The following is a 24,092-nucleotide window of genomic DNA, read 5'->3' on the forward strand; positions in this document are numbered from 1 at the left end:
TTGCTCATATAAGAAGCCACCACTGTTGCACCATTAAACATAGCAATTGAGGCAATGCCCTGATGGTAAATAACGCTCAACTACGAACACTGACCAAGGAGCAACAAGCAAGAAGTAACCAAACAGAAGGCGCTCATTGTGACTGTTTTCACTCTCTATCCCAGTACATGAAGCCAGGTAGTCTGACACCATGGCAGACATTACAGCTGCCACTTTGAACAAAAACAATCAAAGAGCAATGTGCATGCTCTGCGTGCTCTTTGGTTCTTGTGTTTTAGTTATTTGTTAATTTAAATATTAACGTACATAATAAAATAAAATAATGATGCAGTGTGTACACAGAGCATTACAAGAACAAAGAACGGGTGTTCTGTCAGGTCAGATCGTCATACGCTTAGCACAAACTCACGGTTTTCTGTCAGATCAGCCTACGTTGTCAGATAGTCGTACGCTTAGCTCAGACATGCATACGCTGTCATTACCATATGATTTTATTTAATCAGCAACATAGAATCAAGACGTAGATCATTATTAACAGTTATTAACAGTTGTATGGCATCCAGCTGCAGCCAGACCTGCTTTAAACACACTTTGAAACCACGACAACGCATGTATATCTATCTAGTTATCATATTATGTCATATTATGACAATTTAATTACTTATTTTTGTCATAACTTGTTGCGTATGCTGACAACTCCACTGACGGTCGGACTTAATGCGCATGCGCTGGCATGGTACTCACTGCATGTATGCTATTCTGACAGCGTATGGCTATGTGATAGAACACCGGCTATATCTGTCAGACACGTCATTACCATAAGATTTCATTTAATCAACAACATAGAATCATGACGTAGATCGTCATACACTTTGTTATTAACAGTTGTATGGCATCCTGACTTAGCGGTTAAGTGAGTTTTACACGGGCGCGTGTTGTAGCTGACTCCAGCTGCAGCCAGACCCTGCTTTAAATACACTTTGAAACCATGACAACACATGTATATCTATATAGTTATCATTGAAAACAATTTAATGACTTATGTTCATCATAACTTGCTGTGTATGGTGAACTGACAACTCCTCTGACGGTCGGATTTCTTAATGCTTAATGCATGTATGCTATCCTGACAGCGTATGGCTATCTGATAGAACAACGGCTCTCAGTGAGTGACACTCCAGTCCTATCTAATAAGTAAAGAGCCGTGGAGAAGAATCGACTGTTTCTGAATGTCACCTCACTATATTGCAGACTTTTGGACATAGCGTTGTCCCATATATGCGACAAGTCAGTCTACACCTCCGCACAATAATTCAGCACAGTGAGTGATAACATTTTTCATCACAATGCTTACGTGTCTCTGTACAGCTAGCTTTGCTAACATCACGTTAACGGAGCTTACCTTCTTTGAGCTACTTTTCTAAGTGACAAAAAAAGTTAGACGTTGTCCCCACCGTCTGTGAAAGCGAAGCGCTGCTGAGTTAGCTGTGGCCATCGGATTTCTTACTATTTATGCAGCGCTACTATATTACTGACGATTAGACAAACATTTTCTGCCGCTGAGAGGAAACCACTGCGCATGTCATGGAGCGCCGCGCGCGAGTGAAAGGTGGGGAGGGGTGGAGGAGGGAGGGTGAAAGGTGGGGAGGGTGGGGGGAGTAACAGAAACACGTAGTTGCTTGGATTTTAATCGGTGCATTTTGCATCCACTGAAAACAAAGATGTTAACAAATAAAGTGGACAGAATGCTGTACGTTTAGTGATATTTTCACAGTTGCGGTCTTGACTGGTCTTGAAATAAAATGCCGAGTCCTCAGCGCCCGAGACCGAGACAAGACCGAGACCAAATGCGGTCGAGTCCGAGACGAGACCGAGACCATCAAAAAATGGTCTTAAGACCGGTCTTAAGACCAAGACCAACTTCGAGTACCACAACACTGGTCTCATGTAAAGGATAGTTAGGGAAAGACAGGAAAGCTATAATCTTACTTTTTTCCTAGTTCAAAGACGGAAATAGCAACAACAATGCTGCATTAGATTTATTATGAAAGTCACAACTCGATTGTGGGAAGATAATTTGTCTTATTGACCCAAACATTAACGGAACATGTTAAAAATAAATTAACATGTCATAGAATACATGTCAAGTCTGAGGTTTATTAACATTTTTCATTGGCTGAGAACTCTAGAGTTGTTTCATAATTGTCCCTAAAAAATGCAGCTTTTCAAATAGTGTACATCATCTGAAATATCCTTATTTGTTGGCATGAGCTGTGAGTGATCAGATGTCGTCAGAAGTGCTAGAGTCCCAGTTAAGTCAGGAGGAGGAGAGCAGTGTGCTTAGACCACAGTCTGCCTGCAGAGGAGAGAGAGCTCAGCTCAGTGCAGTGGGAGGACTCCAGTGCCGTGACAGCAGCAGTGAGGACACACTCAGATTATCACCAGGGTGAAGTTCTCCTCCCCGGTCTCAGCCTGCTGCAGCCCCACGCTGCCGCCTCTCCCTGCTCTATCTGGAGCCAGGGATGTGATGGGGTTTGGATCTGAGCCCAGCCCAGTAGAGGTTTCCTACAGCTGGATGTCGGGCTGATGATGGAGCGCCGCTGACCGCAAGGAACTTGTCTGTGTCCTCCCAGAGGCTTGGTGGGGAATAACTCAGCCACTGGATCAGCAGGAGATTAAAGCCGCCTCCCTGCACTGCTACTTCCTGCCCCTCTGCTGCCGGGCTGAAGTGTGGGCAGACTCAGTGTCCAGCTCTGGGTGTCGGAGCAGCTGTATGTTGCTCCTGGGCTTCAGTCTGCATTCCCACTTATTGGAGCTGACTGGTCCCATCGCTTCCGGGTACAAACCATGAGCTTTTCATGTCTGCCGTGAAAGTGCCAGCCTCCCTGTGACATGGAAAAGTCCAGACTCTATAGACTCTTCTGCTACTTCATTCTCAATTCCGCCTTGGTGATATATGCAGATGGTGAGTAGCCTGAAGCAGACAGTAGAACAACCTGCACCAGCCAGCGCTTCTCTTTCTAATGATAAAACTTAGCCAGTACAGCCTGCTGGAGCATCAAAGCACATCAAATTGCTTTTGTTCTAATGACTTGATTTGATAGAGTCAAATTTATTGTGATAATGAAGCTTAAGAATAGCAAAGTCAGGAGAAGTGGGGTTATATTGTTGGATTTTCAGAAAGTAAATAGATCCAGTTGCAGTTAAAAGTCATTTATAAATCTACTGTTTTCCTCTTCATGCATGGAACCGAAGCCGCGTTCACTGAAGTCCCGAAGGATACGAGTGTTGGGGAAGGAGAGAATGTGGAGATGCCCTGTGCCTTCAAAGCCCTCAGCTCTGCTCCCATGTCTTTGGAAATTCAGTGGTGGTACATCAAGCTGGACGGCCCCAAAGAAGGACCTGATGAGCTGCAGTACAGGGCCAAGGTACCTGCAGCCCCGCCTGGTCTGTCAGACATTTCTAAGACATGTCAGACATGTCCCAAGAAATATGTTCCCCAATAACAGGTCTAGTTTTAGAGTTCTGACAAACTTCTAAAAATATGGAAAATAGACCAAATAGCTACCAGTTTTAGCTTTCATAACTATGGAACATTTAGATATTTTTAAACATATCTTCAGCAACAGCATGCCCCCTACCACAAAATATACAGTGTCTCTGTCCATTAAGAAATTCCATGCAGTTTTTAGTGTTTGAAGCTTTAACCTATTTAAATGGACAGGATTGTGTAAGATTGATTTTTTTTCACTTTATGTTATGTTATAATGTTATTCCCTCATTATAAACATACCTGGAGTGTTGCTTTAATTCTTTCATGCATGTTTGAGAAATCCTTTAATCTCCATGGCAACCATTCAGTAGTGCAAAACATTTCCAAGCTACTGAGCTTCTGCCTCATAGGCCACCCCGCCTTTGCGACTCTCCCATTCAGCTCCTTCTAGCCAGCATCTATTATCAAACACCTGATGGAACTGCGTATCTGCTGATCTCATTATATGAGCTGCTTCTCAGAGCAATGCTGGGAAAAACATTGTTAAAGAGTTAATAGAGCAGCCATGTTGTGATGACTTCCTGATGGTGGAGTTTCAGAAAGTGCAGGAGTTTTGAAAAAGATAAAGGTCCGATATCAGGGCATGAAATTATAACGTCAAATTTCTTTTAAGTCATATTTGATAAAACATTTTTATGCTAACTGAAGGTAACTTAGTTATTCGATTGTGCTATAAGATGGCACTATGACCCTGGAAAATACATAATAAGCAGTTGTTCCAAGACAACATCCTTTCCATTTTATCTCCATAATAACATTGTCATATGTTCCACTGTTGCTGCATCTGTTTGAACTGAGACAAGTCAGTACCAGGGCAATACCATCCTGACTGCAGGAAGGGCTCTTGTATCAGTAACCATCACATTTAGACCCTCCACTTGACGGAGGTGCTGCAGCAAGATACTCTTCCCTGCACCATGACAAATAAACTCATTGATACAGTCACATCTGCAGCATTTCTTCTGTTGCTGTTTCCAGTGAACAAAATGCAAATCCTGTTTGAAATTCCTTCAATAAAACGTTTAGGTTTTTGTTTGTTTGTTTTTATTTATGTACGTACTGTGTCTGTTTAACTCAATATGCTTCTGTCGTTTCAGGGCAGCTTAAGAGAAGCTACAAAAATAAGTGTAAGTGACCACTTTTACAAAACAAGCTAGAAAAATACAGCTCCAAGCAAACAGTAACTATGTTTATTAAAGAGATGAGTTTGAGCATTGGCATCAGTGCCTCATTTCATTCTTTATTTACTCATTTCTGCTAACATAACTTTTCTCCTTCTACTTTTAGACTTACTCAGGTTCAGTTGTCACATTTTAGTCAAGGAAAAGGTTCATTGAAGTTTTGTAAGACTGACTGACGGTCAACAAAGTATCATGATTTGGTGCTGGAGCTGTAGCTTCCCTCGCCCCCAAGCCAGCCTCATTAAGCCGATGATTAATGGCTCCTAAAACCAGCTGTTATCCAAACGTTAGCCAGTTTTGTAATACTTCCACATGTCTCTGCCTTGGGCTTTCAGACTGTGCGTGTTCAGGGGAACGCCATCTCCCACCGCCTTAGCCTGTCTAAAGTGAAGAAGGAGGATGGGGGGGTGTATGAGTGCCGTGTGTCTGATCTGTGGGCTGAAGAGGATCAGGACTTTACAGCTCATGCTACACTGACCATCACTGCGGGAGGCGGCATGGTGGCAGAGGAGGCTGTGTCACACATTCAGAACCGCTGGTCGCTAAGGAATGCCAACACAGCTCTGGGAGGGGGCCAACTGGGAGGAGGCACTTCCAAACCCAGCCAACTACTGACAGGAGGATCCAGGGAAGGGCAGGAGAAACAGCGGGTTCCTCAGCTGGCCCAGTCTGACCTCCTGCCCTCTATGTCATCCACCACTACTACCTCAGTGGCCAAGTCCGCCGCCTCGCAGCTGCCGGGGAGCGCAGCAGTCCTCTGGCACAGAGCTGGTGAGTACTGGAAGGTCGACTGGGCCTGAAACAGAGCCGCAGTACCAAGAGTATCACCAGATATCTGGATAACCAGAAACACACACACGCACACGCACACATTCATCTCTCTATTTTCACAAGGACTTTGTGTTGGCTCTCATTCATCTTTCATTAATTTCTAAAACCAAACCATGAGCCTTACACACAATTGGTTTTTTCCAAAGTAGGTGCCTCGGACCCTTTGGGGGCCATGAGGAGGCCTTTAAAGTATAAAGAAAGATATGGAAAGAAATGTAATCTAATCAATTTTAATCATATTTTTTTAATCCTCTTTTTTAAATCATAAACTCATCTGTTTTTCAATCATTATAAAATATGAGTTAAGATAATTTATTCAAATATTATTTGCCATTCTCATTTTCTGATTGGCAAATTTATCCAGCTGCTTTACTTATCAAGCTAGCATAGCTTGATAAGTAAGGTCTGAGGCAGCATCTGCTAAACAAATGTAATAATTATTGAATAGTTATTAAAAGTGAGAAAAAAAATCTAAAAGTTGATGTTTCATTACATATTTTGAAGCATTGTCTGTGCGTTTGTAAAGGGGGTCCTAGGCCAGATGCTACTGCTCTTTGGGGGGCCCATCCATTACCAGTACATGCCTAACCCAAGACCTAACCTAAACTCAATTCACACCTTAGTCCTTGGGGCCCAGGCTTTGGGCCCCATGACGGGCTTGTGGTCCCCACAATGTCACATTTGTTGGAAAAATGGTCCTTGCAATGTATCAAATTCAAGGCCACACACACACTCAACTCAACAAATAGTGTGGTTACGTTGCTCTGTCTGCTCTTGTTCTGTTGTAGAAAATAAAACTTAATGTGTGCCTTTGTTATCCTGACAAGAGCTTGTTAGCTTTGAGTTGTTGTGAAACACAGCGTTAAATCTGCATGAATCTTTCTTTTTCCAGACCTTTTCCAGAACTCTGTCACACTTCAAACCTTTTGGTTAAGGAGGAAAGCTCTAGTTCACTCGTATATAGATGTTTGCAACATATTTCTATCCACCTGTGCCAGCAGCAAAGCAGATGGTATGAGAATGAGGGTTGTAATCTACCACCTCATTGCTTTCTCCTGCCCTACTTCTGTTTGTTGAAGCATGCTCACAAATAATTAAAACTCTAAGCAGGATTGTAGATTTTTGTCCAGCAGGCTGCTGAGGCAAAGAGCCACCAGTCTGGTAGAAAAATCAAACAGACATTTAAATACTGTAGGTCAGGAGTGTCCAAAGTGTGGCCCAGGGGCCATTTGTGGCCCTAGAAATGATTTTGATCAGTCCCTCAAGCCACAAGTCAAGAACATTAAAAATGTAGCCAACAAAGTAGAAGATAACTAATAACCCCCACAATTGTTGATATTGTCTGTTTTTCTTTTAATAAGGACACAGCCCAAAGCCTTTTATATGATTTGGATCTTTAACAATTTATAGGTTTCAATAAAATGTTATTATCGAGCAGGTAAAGCAAAACAAACAAAGAAAAATTACAATAAACTAATTTTTGCAGTTTTGATTAAGTGAATTGTGTGACCTGTGAGGTGCTGGAATTTGCCAGTTGTGGCCCCAGGGACAAAAGGTTTGTGCACCACTGCTGTAAGTTGTCATGATGGATCCAGCTTTGACACACTCAGGTGTTCATGCGTCCATCTTGTCTGTGTGTGTTGCTGGATGACTGAGGCCATTGAAAGGTGTTGCCCTGTGTGCTGAAGCCCTTCCAAGGGTCAGAGCAGGAGTGGCAGCTCTCACTGACACAACTAGTTCTCATTTTAACTACAGTTTGTGGAGAGTTTTATTTTTAAAAATCTATTTTTATTTTGAAAAATATTAGCATCTGCCTCCATTTGACTTCATTCCAGAAAAGACGCTTTACACAGATCTGCAGTTCAATCACCTCCTGCTGTTACTTCAACTGTACTGTTAGCACTAGCACTGTTAAACTGGAAAGTTCTATCACCCCTTGATGCAAGCAAGCTATTGTTAGATGTTACTGGGACTGATGTTAGCTTGTCCAGTTTTCAGCAGACTGCACTCGTGGTTCACTTTGTTTATTGTTGGAGTATGCTGTACAGCGGGTTGCTATCGGTAACCAGGAATAGTTATAAAATACTGCTTCTGTTGCTACTCAGAAGAAGCACTAGAAACAGCTCTGGGGGAAATATTTTATTGCAAAGGTGAGGAATGGGGTTGAAAGTATACTAATCTTTCTTTCCATACTCTGCACATTTGATCAATTCTGACAAAAAAGTTTAACATCCAAGTATAAACTGAACTCAATCTGTAAGGAACTGGAATCTGGAACTGGCACCAGGCTGCATTAGTGCTGGTAAAAAGCCATCAATGATACCATAATAAGGCATAGTGATGGTCATCTAACAAAGATCAGTGTTTTCCCTTTCAATATATAATATAAATACATATATTTAATATCTCAGCAGACACTCTTTAAATTTATGTCATTACTTCTGAATGAAGAATGAAAATTAATCTTTGATTTTTATAAATGCCTTTGCCTAATAAAAAGCATGATAATTGCATGACAGCTTGAAACAGGACAAAATTTAAACGGAATGTTAACACTCATCTGTGTTCTCTCATGTCCCTCTCAGTCTTTGTATTAACATCAAAGCAACTATAAATACAAATTGTCTGATATTTAAGAACACAATTTTGTGAAATAATGTTTGATGTGTTTATAGTTAATATGTTTATTCAGCTAGGATCCTACCAGCCAATATCTATACTTAGCAATATCTATTTATGCAGGCACTTTTAGATATTGGTGTTTTGTGTAACCTGGAACTAGGCCGCTGTACTTGTTGCAGGTATTCTCTGTTTCGGTCAGCAAATGGAGAATACCTTATTGTTAAATACTTGTGTTTTCAATTCATCAGATTGGTCTCCAACAATCAAGCCTCCCCCTTCGTTGGGAGTAAAATTTGATTTAAATCTAAATGATTAATTTTAATCTTCAGAAATAAATACTAAGGTTTTTTTCTCAGAACAAAAATCATCTTGTGTACATTTGAACTCTATGGTGAACACTTTGCCAAAATAAGACTACAGCTATAATTCCATGTGATCTCTGTTCATTTATGTAACCTGCATCTGTTATTTGTGCTCTGGATGATTACTGAAGCGGTACATAAACACTCACAGCCCCAACAGTTGTGGCCTTACGTTTCAGGATTGACAACAGTGATAGAACCTTTACTGCCTCATCAATGTGTATTCATTTAGTCTGCTATGAAGAATGATGGGATGTAATGTATTTGCAAAATGTATTTGTTTAATTTAATTAGCTAAAGATGGACAGTATGCAGGGATAAAATGCATCCAAGTACAGGCGAAGGCTGATTTCCAATACTTGCCCCCCTCCTAGGTGATACTGGTCAAACATCGTAAAAAATATTAAATTAGTGGCTATTATGCATCTTTAAAAATATTACAATCTATGATAAAGTGATTGGTCAACAATAGAGAAAACATAGCAGCAAATTTCAGGGATCACCACAGTGAGTCATCCTCCTCCATCTAACTCTGGCTTCTCCTCTGACTTCATCCACATCTCCTCTTTGTTTCCTGGCAGCTGCATCTCTAACATTTGTATGCATACTGTATATTCTGGCAAATATCGGTCAATACAGAAGTGACCTAGTATAACTTGGAGCACAGCTTTGTAGGCAACTGAACCAAAATGGCTGATCATGGTTTTTGCTTTAATCCTTATCCAGATGATCCTGAGCTGCCCTCTTTGATCCATATGAATTATTGTGGCTTATGAATCAGTAGTTTCCTCCCCCACTTCTCTTCTTTTACTGTTTTACGATGTGCTGAAAGAACATGGGAGTTCACTTGTTGGCTTTGCCACTAATTGCAGATTATTATGGATAAGAAATCCATTTTTCTCTGTTTATGGATCAGAAGACATCATTAGGCTTCCTTGTCATGATTTGTATTCTTATTTAATGAACTGAATTGCTCCTCTATCAGCATCCATTAATCACAACCAGAGAACAACTCATCTGCATGTGAATGTTGATGTTTAATTTTTTTAATGTGGGTCTTTCCACTGAAGTTTCCTTGGAGCTGTAGAGAGCTGTTAGCTCACAGCATACAGAAGCAGCCGTGTGGTATTGAGACTCTGCTAGAACTCTAACTCTTTTTATTTTTCAGAAGGTTTACGTGTACAAAAACAGGTGCAAACCTGATCAATACGCATAAAGGACTGCATCAACAAACTAAAGAGAATAGGCACAATAAAGCAAAACGCTCAAAACACTGGGAGAGGGGGGTGCAAATATAATGACTTACCATCCACAATTTATTAAACCTAACCAGATTGCGTTGCTGTTTTGCATCTACATTGAGAATGTTTGAAAAACAGGTGCAAACTGGGACGCAAATGCATAAAAATGAAAGGCATAAATACAGTTATAGAAGGCAAATATTTCTAACATTTAGAGACTATAAAGTAAACATACTAAAATACAGATTAAAAATATCCTACAGCAGTGCATATTTTGAGTTGCATAATTACTGAGTGATTCCAGTGCACCAACACACCGTTATGTTCTGATGCTCTGCAGCATGTCTGTAAAGCCCAGAAAAGGAAAAGCTGGTGCAGATGATATTCTTCTGCTGCATGTTCCACAAATTGAGTGGGGCAGATTAATGCAGCCAGACTGCTGACAATATTTATGCAATTAAACCAAAACACAAAACACCGACACTAAAGTTCAAATTATGGTACTTATACAAAACCGAACATTAATAAAAAACATCACAGATCCACATGGATGTTGAAGATAAAACAAATGAAAAGAAGGGCTCCGTACCGTACCGTATAGAAGGGCGCATTAACATTGTAATATATTATAATGAGCGCCCCTTAACGTACAATGTTTGGTCAGGTCAGTAATATCACTTATTTCCAAAATGTCATGTAAGATTGGAGTTAAGATGGAAAGCATGTGGATGGATGAGAGTTAAATACAGCTGTTTAGAGAGTTATTTTTAGAGATATTTAAATGTTTTTATTGTGGAGTTGTTCCACATTGAAATGTACTCTTATTACTTTTATGCCTCCAGCATAGTGATTTTAAGCTTCATCTTTTTGTTATTACCACCGCTCTCCAACACGCTTCATGAGGACAGCCAGTAGGACAACCTGAATGAAAACTTCCTCTGTGACTGTTTTGATTGGTCAGGAGGAGTGTCTTCAGTAGTTTTTCCTCTGAATGGTGATTTGGAAGCATTTGTCATCAGATCAACTAGCAAAACTGAAGGGTTATTTCAGCTCGCAGGTCCCCTGAAAATAACCTCTGACACAGTGAGCAATCATGGAAGATTCTGCTCAAAAAATACAGGAACTGTTACTTTTCTGCAACGTCATCTGATTGTCACAAAAGTGCTGGGTCGGATACAGTGCAGGAGAGATGGGCTGCTGTGTGCTTCAAAGTACCTCTCACATTTTTATCTCTCCTCTTTAATCCATTATCATTGTACCCTGCTCTGTTTAGTGAGCCGCTGCTACCGCTGCCAAACATCTGGAGAGCAAGTTGTCTGTCTCCATGAAGATCCACGTCAGTCAGGGTAACATGGTGAATCATTTATCTCTGTAAAAATGAATAGCTTCACCTAAGTTGTCAACTAGTCCTGGTATTTTAAGAACGCAAAGGCTCAAGTGAATTTAGAAATAACTGCTGACTGACTACAATGCTAAGGCTGAATAAAAAGCACTGAGTGGACTTGCAGGCTCAAATGACACATTCTCCACAAGACTAGAGCACGTTTTATGCTAACATTAGCATTAGCTTCACTGACAGAGTCCCAGAGGTCCTGATTCAGAGGTTTTAGTTGACAGATTAACAAAATGATCTGGTGGAAACATATAGGACAGTCTGCTCACTGTCTGATCAAGCTGAACTCAACATTTTCTCAGTTTCAGCATGCTGATGTTAGCCCAATAGCCTTTGCCATCTATCATCCCCATTTCACTGTACTTTAAGTGGCAATAGTTGTACAGATGAATGTCATTACATATGAGTGTTTGTTCCTGACAGCTGACCTACTTCTGAGGTAAAATACCAGCCTTCTTTGGACTGCTATTTTCATCGCTTACTTTTAATTTCTTCATTCTTAATGTCAACTTTCATGATTAAGTAACTACTGTTATGTCAAGTTAACTATACTCAACATTCAATTCTGATGTGGTGTTGTGGATGTACATATCTAGTCACTAGAATCATGTGTCATTTATTAGCTGAAATAAATATTTTCTAATTTAATGAACAGGACAATTTTCTGCTCCAACAGAAAAGTTTGTTCTTTTACTGAGGCGGCAAGAAGAAAGTTTGTTCTGTCCATGATGTTTCATGCTTCAGAAGAACTCAAATGTAGAACACATCACATTCTCATAGAGCCATCCAACTGCAGTATTTATATATAAAAGTTGTCTGAAGGCACTCAAGAAAAAAAGGTTTGGGCTTAGATGTTGTGTCAGGAAATAGCTTCAACAACTCCCAATCAGAATGCAAAAACAGAAAGAGATTTACATTCCTGGAGGAGAGAACACATTTCTGTGTTCTTGCAGACTTTGAATTGGCTGTAAAAGTCAAGATGTAGAAAGAGGATGTTTCTTTTGTTTTATTTTATCCCAAAAAACCAGACATGCTGGAAAACTGATAATAAATATATTAAGATTCAACTATTTGGACAAATAAGATAAATGACAAAACCAGACTGCAAACACAACTAATTACTATTTCAGGAACATTTACCTGTATTGATTCTAATCAGTAGTTTAAGAAACCCATCAAACTGCATTGAACATTCCCTTCAGTTGAATTGCTCAATAGGAAATGAAGTATTTGGAAATATATAAGAATAGCTCCAAACATCATTTTCCCTAACAGTGTTCCTGTAGGTAACACACCTGAAGGCATGACTAATCAGGGTCGTGCAGAGACCACTAAAGGGGCAGGTACTCAAAAAAAAAGGGCACATCTAACTACATTCTAGGACAGAATATTAACAAAGCCTCTCAGCTTTCACAGTTTAATAAACAATGATAAATTAGAAAATGTGAGATATACAATCAAAGCTAAGGTAAATCTCTATACAGAGCATACAACTATGCATATGTAAGATATTTTATTAGTAATTTCTTTCTGCAGGTCTATTTTGTTATAGGAAAGTATTGCAATATTCAAACCTACAATTTAGTAAGATATGTAAATCAGAGCTAGACCACCAGACATATTTTGCCTTTACAGAATTACACTATTAAAAATATAAACAAGGGGCACAATGCAACCTTTTAGTGGACTGTAATCTATGAAAAGAGCTGCCTGGTTGCTACACTTGCAGTGGAGATGAAGATGGTCCATTCAGGAAAGCAGAGCTGCATAACGTGGAACTGCAGAAAAAAGAAAAAAACAAAAGCAAATATTTAATTGTTAATGCAGGTCACCATGAGAAAAGCCTACTGAGTTTTGCTTAAAAAACTTTTTTTTAAATTAAAATCACACATTTTTGTCTCATGAAGTGATTTTTTTTTCTTTTCAAAGTTTTTGTTTGTGACTCAAAGTTTTGCTTGTGATTCTCACATGACATCGTTGGCAGGGCCTAAAATCGCAAGAAAAGATTTCTGATGTGTGCAAATAAAAGTTTATGTTTGGCAAATAACTTTTTAAGTTCACGAGACAAAAATGAGTTATTTAATTAAAAAAAAGTTTTCAAAACAAAACGTTTTGTTTTTAAAAAAGGAATTATTACAATTCCAAAAGTTTTTATTACAGTTTTATTTTCCATTGAATAATTGGGGAAAAAAATTTAACTACATACTCTGCGAACCAGACCCTAAACTTAAAGTCTGGGTTGAGTTTTTTCCCCTTCATTAATGACACGCTTTTATTACATACATTATATTTATCATGGTAATTCAGGGTGAGTTATTTTTAAGTCTAAATGAATATCTTTGTTGGACTATTATTTAAGTGCTATTCTCCTTCAAGATACATTTATCTAATGCTAGAATAAATACAATGTAAATTATGCAGCAAAGGAAATTAGAACACATATATCAATTATGGAGATGATAGGTTTTGGACGGGCGATGTCCAAAACCCCTCTTATTCAATATTTATATGCTCCCACTGGCTCAGGTTATAACAGGAAATAAGATCAGCTAACATAACTATGCGGATGATGCACAGCTTTACATCACGATGTCATCAGCTGACTCTGAACCCATCCAATCACTAGATCAGATAAATGTGTGGATGTGCCAAAACTTTCTCCAGCTGAACAGAAACAAAATTGAAGTTATTATCTTTGGACCTAAAGAGGTGTGAACTAGAATCAATGCACAGCTTCAGTTATTACAACTGAAAAACAGCGATCAGCCCGAAACCTGGGAGTAGTGATGGACTCTGACTTGAGTCTTCAAAGCCACTTTTAAGACAGTCACAAAGTCGGCCTTCTATCACCTGAATAACATCTCCAGGATTAGAGGACTTATGTCTCAGCACATTCTAGAGAAACTCATCCATGCGTTTACCTTTAGCCGCATTGATTACTGCAACAGCGTCTTCACAGGTCTGACTAATAAATCAATCAAACAAATGCAGCTGATCCGGAACGCTGCTGCTCGTGTTCTCACTAAAACCAGGAAGATAGAGCACATAACACCAGTTTTAAAGTCCCTACACTGGTTCCCTGTAGCTCAAAGAATAGACTTTAAAATACTGTTGTTAGTTTATAAATCACTAAACGGTTTAGCACCACAATACATTAAAAATCTGTTATTGTTGTACCAACCGTCTAGACCCCTCAGATCTTCTGGTTCTGGTCTGCTCTGCATCCCCAGAACCAGAACAAAATGAGGAGAAGCAGCATTCAGTTTTTATGCACCACAAATTTGGAACAAACTTCCAGAAAACTGTAAAACAGCTGAAACACTGGTGCCTGTAAATCTCAACTTAAAACCCACCTGTTTAGAGTTGCTTATGGCTAAATTAGGGTTAGGGTTAATGTTTTTTATCTTTATTTTTTATCTATTTATTAATTTCTTTTTATTTCTCTTTCTCACTGTCTACGTTTTAATGATGTAGAGCCCCCCCAGAAAACATCCCAGTTAAACGACGTTTATCTAAAGTCCTACGGGTTTAGAATCCCAGTTGACGGCATTTCAACTAACATGATAACGACAGCAACGTAAATGAATTTTAAAATTGCTAAAGTTCTAGAGGTTAGAGTCCTTGTCAAACGGCGTTCTGACTAAAGTCCGAAAAACCTAGAGGTTAGAGTCCTTGTCAAACGGCGTTTTGACTAAAGTCCAAAAAACCTAGAGGTTGGAGTCCTTGTCAAACGGCGTTTTGACTAAAGTCCAAAAAACCTAGAGGTTGGAGTCCTTGTCAAACAGTGTCTTTGACTAAATTCCCAGAGGATTAGAGTCCCAGTTAAACGACGTTTAACTGAAGTCCTAAAGGGGGCGCGGGTTTTAATGTTTTTATCTTTTTTAATCTTTTTTTTTTTCAAAATCTTTCTCTTTCTCACTGTTTATTCAATGTCACATGCTGTTTTTATTTTAATTATGTAAAGCATTTTGAAATGCCTTGCTGCTGAAATGTGCTATACAAATAAAATTTGATTGATTGATTGATTGATGTGCCCCTTATTGCATAAGCAATACTGAAGAATGACTGCTATCATTAACGATACAGGGAAGAAGCTTTTTAGTTATCTTGCTTTGCTAGCAAAGTTGTTAGCTAGCCGCAAGATAATAGCACAACAACAGCAGCCTAATGTCTGTATGATAAGAATACTGAATCGATAGATAACAGTTTTTCCTCACCTGGCTGTCTCCTCCCGCTCAGTAGTTCTTCAGAGAAAGGCAGACGCAGAGGCCTGTCAGTGTCTGTTGTATTTCATTACCTCTCTGATTAAACCGCGACTCCATGCTGAAGCAGAAACTATACTTCAACGTTTTCCGTCATCTGACAAGTAGCAAGTCTACTCCACTTTATAAATCAAAAATGTTTTTTTTTTAATTCACCAAAAACTGTTCTGTAATCTGGAACATTTGCTACGTTGAGCTCCAGTTAGCCGCTTTATCTCACTGTGCGAGAGGCAATTGCGTCATGCGTCACGGGCAAAAGGTCAAAGGTAAAAAAGGTCAAAGGTAACAAGGTGACCGGCTTATTATGTTGTACAAAAAAAAAAAAAACTAATAATTTTAGTACATGTCCTTATGTGTCAGAAGAGGGCTTAGGAAATACCAAAAAAAAAAAAAAAAATGACCAAAAGGGCACTTGGGGCAAGGAGCAAAAGGGGCAGGTGCTCAAGAACCCCCCCCCCCCCCCCCCCGCACGTGCCTGTGACTAATGATTCATCCCTAACTTTGACCTTAGTTTAGTTCTCATCTTAACAGCAGAAAAACATGTAAAGATGTCTGCCTCACTGTAGGTTTTGATTTGATCAGCTCAATGTTTTCTGCTCAGGGAAATTTGATTGTGTAAAAAACAACTTAATGCATCTTAGGACCAATAATATTCAAATCTGATCAAATTGTCAAAAGTGAATGAGAAAAGCCGAAGTGTTCATTTCACCACTCAGATATGTCATTAAAATGCAGATGTTTTGTGCCTGGAACCAGAGACTGAACATGACAATAAAGCAAAACCACAGTCCCATTATTAAAGGTGTAAGTAATTTGAAACAAAAAGAAAAAAATATTTTTTATTAAGTTGGAGAAAAAGTATGCCATTCAGCTCTTTACACAGTCTAAGCACATGCAGCCCCACAGTTTCAATACTTCATGAGGCTTAAAAGAAATGCATAAATGAATATCATCTGCATAGTGAGGAGCATATTTAAATGTGCTCAGAATGTGTTGAACAGGGAGCATGTAAACCATAATAAGGGCCCCAAAATAGACCCCTAAGGAACACCGAAATGTAGATTATTTCAGAAATATCTATAATTTATAACTACAACACAAAATGAATGATCAGAGACATGAAAAAAAGCAGATTTTAATACATCAGCTCAATAACTCAGCCTGTTAAGCATTATTTAATTAACAGAAAGTCACATTGCAATGTTCAAGAATTGTGCATTTGCTACTTTCAATTTGAACAAAATCAGCACGACCAAATATGTACTTTCGAGAATAATTTTGTTTAAAACCAATCAAGTAACAGGGTATTTTCCTTTTATTTATTTTTTTCAAAAAATACTTCTTTTTTTTATTTTAACACAATCAAAATTAAAACTTTAATATCAAAGAAGGTTATCATTTAAATTCATTGTAATTAAAAGACCTTGATGAGTGTTTTTATAGCATTATTATAGTTAGACACTGGATCTATGAATATCATTTAAAAAAAACTTTTACCATAATGCGTTAGTGAAGGTTTTATAGTCTTGGAAGGGGACAAATGTTGCACAGAGGGACACAATCAGACTGACAGCAGCCACGCTGTGTTTAGTTGCTGTGTTGAATCTCACTTGGCAGCTGCTTCAGTCCTCTCTGTGTGTGTGTGTGTGTGTGTGTGTGTGTGTGTGTGTGTGTGTGTGTCTATGGATGAGGGAGAAACATTTACCTTAACTGTCTGTCTGAAATGATAGGGCAATGCTTTGATGTGCTCTCTGGGACACTTCATCTGAAACATAAGAGGAATTATGATCAAGTCATGCGTTTTATACAATACATGGATGAGTCAGGGAGTGTCTGGATGACATTCCTGACACTCCCTAATGTGTCAGGTATGTGTCTGCATACATTTTACTACATAGTATTTAGATAATCTAAAATAATAAACATGTTTTAAATTTAGAATGACCCACAGATAATTTTGCAGTTCTAATTGTTCTCTTTCCCTTTTTCCTTATTAACATTAGGTGAACATTATAGCATCCCTCAAATTTGGATGACATTCCTGACACATCCACTTCTGTCATCCATCTTAGTTAAGCACATAGGTTTATTAAGCTCCCACTCATTACAAAATCTTACTTTTCAAAGTACGGATTTGTTGTATCAAATTTTTCTAGTAATATTTTAGGAGTGTGAAATCTTGAAATTTCCCTTCATTTCATACCAGCCAACCTCCATTCTGTCATGTGTAGTAGTACCTGAATATCTGCTGGACTTTGTCAGCCAAAGTTCAAACTATGCCAATTCTCTTTCCAAAACACAGCTTTTCCTTTGCTAAACTTAGACAAGAATGAAGAATTCCTCTGATAATGCAGATATTTGACCAGTTGCCTGGTAACAAGAAGATCCCAGCCAGGGCCGTCTCTGCATGCATGTGTGGTTTCTGCCAGGGACTCTAGCTTCCCCATCATTCTGTCATGAAGCGTGTGGTTGGTGGTGAGGAGATGACGCCGAGGCCCAGGTAAGATGATGAGTGAGAAGAGTTTAAAGATGATAATGCTCGGTACACAGTCCAGGAAAGGCAGCACGGCAGAAACAAGCACGCAGCTAAACGCCGGTAGCAACAGACTATACGGACTGAACGGGAGCAAGCAAAAACCAGGACTTGGCAGTTCTACTGGAGAGTGCGGACTACATTAGACAAACAACTAGACATTCGTAAGACACAGTTAGACAAGGACCCGACCAGGAACACAGACAACAGGTGGTTTTAAATACACAAGGGGTAATTAAGGGAATGAGACACACCTGGGAAACAATCAACGGGGAAGACACAGAGACAGACTCACAGGGAACAGGACTACACAGAAACTCAAAAACACAAACACAGATCGTGACACATTCAGGACTCTGCATTTTAGCTCAAGTAGCCAGTCTAATTTGCTACTAGGTATGGCTATGTGCCTGCAGGTTTGCTGTACTGCATTTTTAAGTTGCCCTGTGATGAACCCAGACTGCCCATTTAGATTGTTGATTGTGAACCATGCTGTTAATAGTCAATGTTCCTCATGAGAATTAACTCATTCCAGAAAGATACTTTATTCTAGTTTTTTTCTCATTTTCCTAGTTTATAAAGAATTAATAATTTCCTAATTAATAATTAAGTAATAATTAATAAATTGTCAATTATTCATTGTAGCAGACAAGTTTAAATCTGTCTGCTATTTTAATCAGGAGGCTTGTCATTATTTAGTAGAAACTGGCAGATCACGCTTCACTGACAAAACAAGTAATGGAGATTTTGCTCTTTTTCCTGACACCATCCCGGCCCAAAGTCATCAGCATCCACAACAACATTTTGAAGAAAGCTGGATAACATGAGTTCTAACAACATTTAATTTCCCTCTAGGATTCATAAAGTATTTTTGAATTGAATTGAAGCGGCTTCTTTTTACAAAGCAGATGACACGAAACTCACCTGCACAGACTTTATGATCAATATCAATATCTGATGAACTCCATCAGAAAAGTTTTTCTAAATAAATCCATGATGCTGAACTGTAAAAAATAAATTAAAAAGAGAGAATACAATGATGCAATATTTTTAATAGATTCATAGGAGACATTAAAGTAAGCATTTCATTAGACAATGAAATTATTAAACACAGTCTACACAAATGTATTCTGCATACATTTGACTACATAGTATTTAGATAATCTAAAATAATAAACATGTTTTAAATTTAGAACGACCCACAGATAATTTTGCAGTTCTATTTGTTCTCTCTCCCTTTTTCCTTATTAACATTAGGTGAACATTATAGCATCCCTCAAATTTAAGACTGATCAATATGAATATTGGATAAATAAATACAGAAATTGGGCAGTAATTATAATAAGCGTGTTTGAGAGGAGTGTTCAAACATAACTGCAGCTTTTAAATGCACAAGTTATGTCCTAAAAAACACAACAGCTCCTGAACACAATCATTTGACTGCAAATTAGAAGAAAACATTATGCCTGTATTGTTTCCTATTTATTAATATGAAACATTTTTTTTAATTAAGATTTCATAAATGTGAGTTATTTTTATTAAGTCATTGACATTTAAAACATTATTACATCCTTTCGGTTAATTCATATGACTTGAGTTAAATGATTTAAAGAATGTTTATTGATGTTCTTTAAAACACAGGTTGGAACTTAGGAATCGAGAAAATTGATTTTTGTAGATTAAAATCACAGCCTGTAGGATAAGGCATTTTGTTCAAGGGAGTCAGTGCCTTTTCACTGCTCTATTTAACTACAGACAAGGAAGAAGAACTTCCTGTTGGAGGAAGAACTTGGAGGAAGTTCTTCCTCCAACATGAGAGTGATTGACAGTGCTAACACCCTCCTCCTGGCTCTGATTGGTTGGTTCTAACTGATTTATGTAGTTCTGTAAATGATAGTAAGAGCACAGAGAGAAGGCAGAACAAAAATTTTTCAGATATTATCTGTTTCATGCTGTCACCACAGGGTGACAGTTTTAACAAATATGTAAAAAAAAAAAAGTATTTTTTTTTTACAAAAGTTACACACTGCAGGTTTACGTTATTTAACACGTTAAGACTTATTTTATGACTGTGTGTCATGATGTGTGTTGGTTTTGGACCCAAATGCAGCAGACTGAGACTTTGAGCTAATTTTGAATATTAAATAAAGAAAGAACATACAAAAATTTAGAACAAAAAACCATGAAGGAGCCAGGGAGCCAGAGTAGAACAAAAATAAAAGGAACAACAAGAAGGTAATAGGATTGGACATGATTTAACAAGGTTTGATAGGAAGAACCAGCAAGGAGGAACTGAGAATGAGCTTTACATATACTCGGGAGCAGGGGTCCAACCAGGAATCGTGGGCCCCTTGACAAAAAATTTGTTTGCCCCCCCCTCCGCACAGCTGCTGTTACAATTTTTTGAGTCTATTTGACCCATAAAAAGCGTCACAATTTTAAAGGCTTGCATCTGCCTTGCTTTCTTTGGTTCAATACTGATACTGGCACAATATTTACTGCTCATGAATTTAACATCCAACAGTCCACATCCAGTATGCAAGTAGGTTCCTTAAATTTTTTCTTAGTTTTAGATTACTGAAATGTCTCTCCCCATGAGCAACAGTCAAAAGCAACGTGCAACTGCACATAAAGCAATCCAGACTTCTCAAAAAATGCTATGTAGTTGCATTTTATTCAAACTGCAGTACATAACTTTAATAAAAAATATGTTTTCTCCATATTTGTTAAAGTTGTCATGATGTCGTAGCACAGTGTTTCTCAACCCTGGTCCTCACCGCCCCCCTGTCCTGCATGTTTTAGGTTTTTCCCTTCTGCTACACACCTGAATTGTATCTCTGGGTGATTAACAGGCTTCTGCAGTACTTGATGGTCATGCAATCATTTGAATCAGCTGTTCTGGAATAGAGGCAGATCTAAAACATGCAGAGCAGGGGGGTGGTGAGGACCAGGGTTGAGAGTTCAGCAGAAAAAGTGAACTTGTCTTTCCTTTTCTTTTTTTCACTTCACGCGTCCATCTTAGAAGTCGGATGATCTGGGAAAGCGTTTGTTTAGAGTTGTATAACTGTTTTAAAACAGAGACTCTCACGCTGCCCAGCTTAATCGTTTCCGGATCTCTCTCGCTTACACACGCAATGCTGCGGAAGGGCGGGTCCTGCAGCAGCAGTCCGAATTCTGATTGGTTTAAACTCACTGGAAACTAAACTTCCTATTGGCTAGGTAGACCACCTAGCTTCCCTAACCTCCGTTTCTTAAAGAGGCATCCACATTTTATGTGGGTTACAATTGGTAGCTATTCTAACTAAACTGAGCATTCACAGTTTCAATCTGCACAGCTCTGTGCTATGCTAGCTGCAGCACGGCAGCACAAATCGAGGGGGAGAAAGGAAGAGCAGCACCACATGAGATTGTGATTGACAGCACTAAAACTCTCCTGTCACTGACTGGTTGTTTCTAGCACTGGGAGAAGGCAGATGAAATAGATTTTTCACATATTACCTCTCATACCATACTGTCACAACATAATGACAGTTTTAAAAAATATGTGAAAAATATATTTACATAAAAGTGACAAACTGCAGCTTTAATTTCACTCAGGAGAGGACGGGTCAGGAGGGACGTGGGTTAGAGCTGTGGCTGACTGACTCATCTGTTTGTTAAGTGGTAAAAGGTACAAGTTAAATATACTGCTCAAAAAAATAAAGGGAACATTTCACTTTAATTTTGTGTGTGGCTCCAAATCCAGGCCTCCATTGGTTAATAAATTAGATTTCCATTGATGATTTTTGTGTGATTTTGTTGTCAGCACATTCAACTTTGTACAGAACAAAGTATTCAATGAGAATATTTCATTCATTCAGATCTAGGATGTGTTATTTGAGTGTTCCCTTTATTTTTTTGAGCAGTGTATATGAATATGTTGGTAATTTTTACCTTAATTCATTAAATGCTAGTGAAATTGAGGCAAACAGTAGTCTGTTGCTAAGCTAATTATGCTGAATGGTTGATAATCTCACACAGTCTACTCATTTCTCTTGGAGAAAAACTGGGTTATAAATTAACACTCTTGCCTTTTTCTCTCTCTCCCTCTGTTTTTTGGGGGTTTTTTTTTTGAAAACCTGACTTTATAACTTTTCTTAGCAGCATAATAACTGCCACAATCGTTCATGTCTTCCACCGACGTCACTCTCAAGCGCTCCAAGCAGGAACAAACCACTTAACGCAGATAGCGGGGTTCAGGGCAAATATGGATGTGTGTTTTTTGATCTGGGAGTGGGAACATTAAATTTTTACTGCTAAAAACAATCTTTGAAAATACAATATAATTAATTTTGTAATTGACAGGACCCCGATTTTTTTTATTTATTTCTATGAACAAAAAATAAATAATTAAATTGTGGAGGGCCCCCTGTAGGTCAGAGCCCCTAGAATTGTCATCACTTCCCTATACCACACCCCTGCTGGGGAGGTTGATTACTGAAGAAGGAACAGATGACTGATTAGAAACGAGTTCCAGGTGTGAAGGGAGAGAGTAGAAGGCAGGCCGAGGAGAGAGAGACAAGGAAGAGACAGAGAGAGTACCACAGGAGGGAGAGTACACAGCGAACAAGAAATAAATCTAAAAGTAAAGAATAACTAGACATAAATTAAACTACAGTAACAAAATATAACTACACACAAGACATAAACATGAATCACAAAGGACAGAACTAAAGTAAAACAGAAGTAGGAGCATAGAAAGAAAGAGACTAAGGAACAAAGAATAATAAACTTCAAAACAACCCAGGATCCTATCACAGTGTTTATTTGTCATAAATGTAGATACACAGTAAAAATGCCAGTGTTGAATTAACACCTAAAAGTGTGTATATGTGTCCAAGTCAGCTGGTGTCAAAGTAAAATTTTTGAAAGTGTTAAAAGATCGTCGACACCCTTTTTTTTTTTTTTTTTTTGTTAAATTAACATCGGACAATGGGTTTAATAAAAATTAAACTTTCCATTTCTGTGTATTATTTTGAATATTTTTCCACTGGATTTGGTTGATATTGACACTTATGTTTTGTGATCAACACTACACTGATGTTACTTTTAACATTATATTTTAACACCAACACCGCTGTAATGTTATTATGACACTCGGTATTGTTGAATATTAACAGTGTCCGGTGTTAATTTAACAACAAAAAAATGTGTGTCATTCTTTTAACACTTTCAAAAGTGTTACTTTAACATCAGGTGATTTAAACACATATACACACTTTTGGGTGTTAATTCAACACTGGCATTTTTACTGTGTACAGTGTAAAGTTGACATCATTCCAATGTGTTCTAATGCTTTTCCCCACTCTCTGTCTTTCATTCAGCCTGCAGCATGATGAGCACTATGGACCCTCTCTGCTTCATTACTCTTCTTTTCTTGCATAAACTCATATTTATACTGTTGGGCCATTGAAGAAACTATAGAATGCAGTTGGGCTTGCAGGTTTTCACTTTCAAAACCAAACTGAAACCAAGCAAAAATCCAGCTGTGGGAGCCATGCAGCTCACAGATGGGAGACAGATCTGCCGTGGACGTGTAGCAGCAGGACCAGTGACTGTTAAGAATGTGGACAAGAGAAACTAGCTTAGAGAATATAAGCATCAGTACTGTTCCCCAAGAAGCCAGAGCAGCAGAATGGATGAGTTCTGCTTCACACTTTCTCATGTTTTTGTTAGCCTCTCCACTGTGTGACCATCAGAGGACTGAAAGCCAGCTCTTCATCTGTAAGGGGATGCTCACTTTTGTTGTTTCAGGGACAAGAGACTTCCAACATTCTTTGTTCTTATTTTCTTTAAAGACAGAAGTTTAATTAGCATGGCATATCATTTCCGATGTCTATTTCTCCGCAGCTTCATCACACCTCCTACTGTTCAAAATGTGTTTCAGTTTAACGTCCACCCATTTCTCCACAAATACATTTGCACTAGTCTTCCCATTACTCTGTTCCATTATGAAAACAAATTTGTGATACTATATTTTCAGCAAAATGCACCTTAGTATTGTTATTATCAAATACTTCCTACAATGTCTATTGTTGTTGAATTTATGGTGATCAGTGACACATTTCATCTCTT

General features: G+C 38.5%; 1 protein-coding gene across 1 annotated transcript; it reads left to right on the forward strand.

Annotated features, from left to right (window-relative positions):
* The first annotated feature begins 2,501 nt into the window (after nucleotides 1-2,501).
* On the forward strand, nucleotides 2,502-23,985 carry LOC106909536 (V-set and transmembrane domain-containing protein 2B). Its single transcript, XM_014975921.2, has 5 exons — nucleotides 2,502-2,965; nucleotides 3,256-3,428; nucleotides 4,651-4,680; nucleotides 5,070-5,505; nucleotides 23,342-23,985. Exons 1-5 carry the CDS (start codon nucleotides 2,893-2,895, stop codon nucleotides 23,428-23,430), a joined length of 801 nt encoding a protein of 266 aa, XP_014831407.1. The 5' UTR covers nucleotides 2,502-2,892; the 3' UTR covers nucleotides 23,431-23,985.
* Nucleotides 23,986-24,092: the final 107 nt, after the last annotated feature.

Source organism: Poecilia mexicana, unplaced genomic scaffold (assembly GCF_051168715.1).
Source record: "Poecilia mexicana isolate PSO_F unplaced genomic scaffold, ASM5116871v1 scaffold_3, whole genome shotgun sequence".
NCBI classification, from domain to species: Eukaryota; Metazoa; Chordata; class Actinopteri; order Cyprinodontiformes; family Poeciliidae; genus Poecilia; species Poecilia mexicana.